At 40.4% G+C, this 6,102-nt stretch overlaps 1 protein-coding gene across 2 annotated transcripts in view; it reads right to left on the reverse strand.

The window, feature by feature from the left end:
- Nucleotides 1-5,845, reverse strand: part of dnajc24 (DnaJ (Hsp40) homolog, subfamily C, member 24) — a 49,420-nt gene extending 43,575 nt beyond the window's left edge. Inside the window, exons 1-2 of one of the 2 annotated variants that reach the window (XM_073472578.1) lie at nt 5,743-5,845; nt 801-920 (exon numbers count right to left, since the gene is read on the reverse strand). In XM_073472578.1, coding sequence (XP_073328679.1) covers nt 801-902 — 102 coding nt within the window. In that variant the 5' untranslated portion in view covers nt 903-920; nt 5,743-5,845. The remainder of the gene's footprint in view (nt 1-800; nt 921-5,742) is intronic. The other variant, XM_073472577.1, reaches the window with a different exon arrangement.
- Between the last annotated feature and the right edge of the window lie 257 nt (nt 5,846-6,102).

Genomic DNA, 6,102 nt, shown 5'->3' on the forward strand with positions numbered 1-6,102 from the left:
AATGTTGCCAAAGCATCAAAAACTTGTCCAAACATTCGGACAGAACACAACAAATAACAACACAAACACAACAACAAGATTGATTTACATTAATTATATATACAGTATATACAGTGTGTGTGTGCGTGTGCCTGCGTGTGTGTGTGTGTGTGTGTCGGTCATTCACTGTCCCTCAGGTTGTGGCATGTTGACACATATTGGGCAGCAGATATGCCCTGTCTCCTTCTCCCAGGAGTATTTTTAATGTTGAGAGGTCGTTGAGCTCTTTGAACTCTGAGATTACCGAATTGAACTTATTAAAATAAATGTTCCTCGTTTCGTTGAATGCTTTACATTGTAGGAGAAAGTGCATCTCTGTCTCAACCTCACCTGTCGAGCAGTGACCACATGTTCTGTTTTCTTTTGGTTGCCATGATTGTTTGTGTCTTCCTGTTGTTATGTTATGTCCGAGTGTTCGGACGGATGCTTTGGCAACATTGTGGTTAAACTTTCATGCCAATAAAGCCCCTTTGAATTTGAATTTGAATTTGAATTTGAATACTACCACAGCGTGTGGCTCCTACTGCTGCACAAGTCAGGTTAGAGGAGTTGACAGATGAGAGCGTGACACTCTACCACCTGCAGTGTGGGTAGATATCACAATAATATTGTTATCGTGAATTCTTTTGCTATGATAATTGTTAAGTGAACATCTGATATTGTGACAGCCCTAGTTTGTAGTCAAATGGTCAAGGGAATATCCACATGCTGTGTGTAGTAGTGGCACAGTGACACAGAGACAGACAGAGGAATATATTTACCTGTAAGGCCAGCTGCTGGTATCGGTGTCTGAGCTGCTGGACTGAGTCTGAAGAGCTGGCTCCCAGGACAGCATACAGGTCCTTCTCTGCTGCTTCACACATCCCTGCTCCGACACAACACTGACATCAGACTAATGCATTAATAACACAAACCTCTACTGTAGAATTAAAGCTCTTCCCACTGGCCTTTTGGTCATTCCATACCAACTCACCTACAGCCTCCTCTTTCAGAGAAGTTTGACACTGCAAAATAATGTACAGTTGCAATCGGAAATATTCAACCCCCCCAAAGATTGCAAGGATTTACCAATGAAAGTTTTTTCAAAGAGCTAGATTTTGCTTTGGATGACTAATTTATCAGTTGAGTGATACATAAAATCAACAAAGAAAACGTATGATGTAGTATTCGTGTGTTACAGTATATTTTGTTAATATAGCCAAGTCACAATTATTCAACCCCTATGTAATATTGCTGTTTTTAAAACCTTCTGCTAGTTTTTAATGGCCTAAGGTGGAGTTTAAGCATGATTAAGCCTTTGTGAACTCTATAATGATCATTAATTTGCTTCAGCTGTGATGCCCATATAAACCCCATCCATGAGGGTGGCTCAAGGTGAGTTGCAAATTATGGGTAAGACTAAGGAGCTTCCACAAAAGCTGAGAGAGGAAATTATTTTTATTGCACCTGAAGGGCCTTGGGTATAAGAAGATTCCCCAAAAAATGTAACATTCCAAGACACATTTGGGAGCATTATAAGAAAGTTTAAAACTTATTGCACTGCTGCAAACCTGCCTGGCCGTGGGAGAAAGCCCAACATTTCATCAAGAGCCCTCATCAACTTAATCAGGACAACTAGGAAAAACCCCTGTGTTACTGCAAAATGCCTACAGGATGACCTGATGAAGGCCGGGACAAGTGCTTCAGTGGCAACTATTAGACGAGCACTGAATAAACAAGGACTTCATGGCCAGACTCCAAGAAGCACTCCACTCTGGACCACAAGGAACATCAAAGGTCGACTGCAATATGCCGGGAGGAATTTGGATAAGACTGCGATAAGAGGATAAGAGTTTTGGGAGACACTTCTATGGACTGATGAAACTAAACTGGATCTGTTTGGACACATAGACCAGCGGTATGTCTGGTGTGACCAGAAGAATACCATCCTCACGGTCAAGCATGGAGGTGGGTCATTGATGATGTGGGGATGTTTTTTCTGCTGCAGGAACTGGAAATCTTGACCGTGTATCTGGCATCATAGATTCTCAGAAATACCAGGCCATTTTAAGGAGGAATGTGATGCCTTCTGTTGAGAAATTGAACCTTGGTGATCATTGGACTCTCCAGCAAGACAATGATCCCAAGCACACCTCCAAATCAACAAAAGCTTGGTTGAGAAATAGATCCTGGAATGTCATGGAGTGGCCTTCTTAGTCACCAGATTTGAACCCTATTGACAATCTTTGGTGGTATTTAAAGAAGGCAGTTGCAGCACGTAGCCAAGCCATCAAACATCAATGAGCTATGAGGCTTTTGCACATGAAGAACGGGCAAAGATTCTAATAGAAAGGTGTAGGAAGCTTGTCAGCACTTACCAAAAACGCTTATTGGCAGTTATAAAGGCTAAAGGATGCTCGACAAAGTACTGGAGCTGGGGGTTGAATAATAATGCACATGCACCTTTTGTGAAAAGATTTAACTTTGAGTTCAAATGAAAAATGTAAGTCAGTTTATGTTCTCAAAATAACTCAAATATATCAATACATTTATTTTGTTGTTTTTAATTAGGCTTTTTGTCATATATTTTCATTAACCTTGATTCACGTCACTATAATGTCTCTTGAGGTGAAGGGGTTGAATATTTCCGATTGCAACTGTATGTGCATTAAGCTAAGGAATTAAGATTAAAATTGTGTCCTGGTTTGCAGAACAGGATGACAACATCCAGTATGCAACAAATCAAACCGTTACAAGCTGCAACTTATAAATGTCCTGAACCCAATAAAAAACAGACTCAATAGGTATCACCAGGATAGAAAACCTTAAAGTCAACACAGTACAAATATCTACAGATGAAATAAAACCATCATTTTGCTTTTAAATAAATCAACAGTCCAACGACGGACACTACGACCGACGGAGTCTACTCCGTGCAGCAGCAGAGGTGCAACACAACAGGTATCACATTTAACTTTTAGCATGTAGAGAGCTGACTGACAAGAAGTTGGCGGAGGATTTGTTGTCAAAGAGAAAAGCAAACGTTCCCGTTTGACCCTGATTTAAATGAAAACATGTTGCCTTAGTGTCTCTTGGATGTTCAGGACCAATTTTCATTCAATCCAGCGATTGGTGAGGTTGACTATATATACAAAGACTCGCTAAAATTCTGAACTTTAAAAGTATTTGGAGTACAGCTATAGGATTTAGCAAGGTGCCATGAATTTAATAGAAGTTTTAGCATGGATTTTTTGAAGAAAATCCATGACATGAACTGGGAAAGTTTCTGGATTTTGGATGAGTTGGCATGGAATGACCCCTTTACATAGAAACATCAAGCTCATAGCTGCATACAATGTGTTTCTAAAATTCAGCTAACACCAGACAGATCAGATGCTGTTTTGTAAGTTCAGCATCAGATTCAGCTGAAAGGCTACTAAACATGCTTAAGTGCTCTCCTTTTTATTTGGGTCACCGAATAAGTCCAGCACACCCTGGAGCAACATAAGGAGAGTTTGTTGGTATATCAAGCATTTAATTTGTAAATCAGGAGGCCAAAGACCACAGAAAGGGTCCCTAGGTGGTGTCTATGTGTTAGCAGTTAAAATCAAACAAAACTAAACAAACCTGTTATCACAAACAGAGCATTATTAATATACATTTATTAATCAGAGCATTTCAAATAATCACTCATAATCAGCAGGGAGAGGAGCATGGAAACAGCGATGCACTGCTCTCTCTCTGTCTCTCTCTCTTTCTCTCTCTTTCTCTAATCAAGTAAAGGTAAATTAATTATTCTTTTTTTTTTATCACAAGGGTTTAAAAAAATAAGGAGTCCTTGAGTCCTGCTTAATCTATTTTGGAAAATGGAGTGTTGGTGATGAGTTCAGGAGCCTCACAGTCTAAGGAAAGAAGCTGCTCTGTAGTCTGGTGGTACAGCAGCAGATACTTCTGTATCTTTTGTCAGAAGGCAGCAAAGTGAACAGACTGTGGCTGGGTGGCTGGTAATCATATGCCAAAAAGCATAAACCAAATACCACCATAGCATAGTGACGTTTAAAAAACTCACGTTTCAGGTATCACTGCCTGTCCAGACCACTTCCTTTCTCTTTCTCACTCTCTCGCTCTTTTTAAAAACACTGCACTCTTGTGATTGAAGGACAGCCTTTTTAATTACAAAGTCTTCATCTATTCATTGTGCCATGGCTCAGCATGCAAACAGGGCTAACACTGGATGTCCAGATGTCTGAGGTCAAACTTACTAAAGTGACGTCAGCAATGAGCTTCTCAATGTTGCTGTAAATGACCGCTTACAACTTAGGTAAGGCCTAAAAATACATCAGAAAAATACCTCTGACTGGGGACCGTGTAGTGTGGTTAAATGTAGTCCACCAATCAGCGGAATCCAACACTGTCAACGAACAACAATAGCTGGTTGTACAGAGCAATACACTCAATCAGTTTCTGAGTGATGCCTTTAATGCCTTGGTGGTCAAGGTTATATTTTCTGGCTTTATCCAAGGACTCGAGAAGAAGCTGCTGATGAGTTTTTGTCCCAACAGGTACCTGTTATTTCTCCTTGTCCTTCTTCATTGAAAAAATGTGTTGTAATGGTAAGGATGACGGCTCTTGAGATGGACAATAAAATCTGTAGTGTTGAAGGAACCTGTTTTGGCTCTTCCTCGCATAACGGATGCTGAGCAATCATTGCAAATTTGTTATCCGTTTCAAACACATTAAAAATACCTTTCACACCCCTGATATTTCAGTTTCACCCTCTCTCATGCTGCAGCTTGACGCTAGAGACGTGATGAGGTCGCGCTGTGCAGGGCACCCTTGCACTGGAGACATGGTGTAGACGACCAGCATTCAGCGAAGGATTAAGAGTTTGTCATATCAGCAAAAATCATCGTGTTGGCCAGTCCAACCATTATCATCATCATCATTTCGATTGATTTTAAAGCCAATATCTGCCACACCAATGACAATACCAATGATGTGACGATATTATTGTGCATCCCCACTTTTTAATTTAATGCACTATTTAAAACCCAAAAAGTTGTTGACCAGAGAATGACACTTAAAAATCAACCATCTTTAAGAGTCTTAAATTAGGAGTGGGTTAAGGAACTTTATTATGTAAATAAAAGAATTAAACAATTACATTACACTACATTATAACAAACATAAATATCCTGAGTTGGAAGTTCTTCAGCAAAGCTAGGTAGAATTTGGATCCTTTGTTTTCTTATCTCTTTAAAATACTAATTATTTGTCCATCACAATAGATTGTTCCGCTTTTTTAGCAGCAGCTCGGTAAATGAGCATGTCAATGAGCTGTGACGACAGACAAGCTGGAGACAACTGAGTGATATTAACACAGACCACATACGGTTTACACTGACTCCTAATGTCTGCCCCCCCCCCCCCCCCCCCCCCCCCCCCCCCACAGTACTGTAATATCATCACCTATCACACGACAAAGTGCAAAGAAACGAAGTCAACTCTATTCAGTCTGTGGTAATACTGTGCTTGGTTCGCAGTAACGTTATTTAGCACCCCGCGTGCATGGACAGTCTGTGAGTGTGAAGCAGCGCGCGGAGCCAAACGACCGTTTCATGTTTCCGGTATGTGCTCAGTGTGCCACTAACTGAGACTCAGACCGCTCTCTATCAGTGCTGTCTTTATTTCTGTGTGTGCTCAAGTGGAAAGATTTGAACAAACCTTCAAAATAAGGCTGTCATCTGAGAGGCGACATGGTGTTCAGCGATGTTATGAGTCCCCCTGAAAACAACCTGTACATTTGGTCCGCCTGCAGAGTTCCGCTGGTGAGAACGAAGACTTCCGGTTTTTTTTCTTTCTTCTTTTTAGAATAACAATGACTACACTACAGCTGTATAGAAGACGAAAAAGGCAGCAAAATGCAAATATAAGTCCCGTACAATGTTTATGTACCACCTGTACATACTGTTTTTATTATGCATTGACAGTAGTATTCACTGCCATTTTTACACACGTTCTTTTGATGTAATTGAAGCCTACATCTATCTATCTATCTATCTATCTATCTATCTATCTATCTAT

The sequence above is a fragment of the Pagrus major genome, chromosome 8 (genome assembly GCF_040436345.1).
Source record: "Pagrus major chromosome 8, Pma_NU_1.0".
In the NCBI taxonomy this organism is placed as follows: Eukaryota; Metazoa; Chordata; class Actinopteri; order Spariformes; family Sparidae; genus Pagrus; species Pagrus major.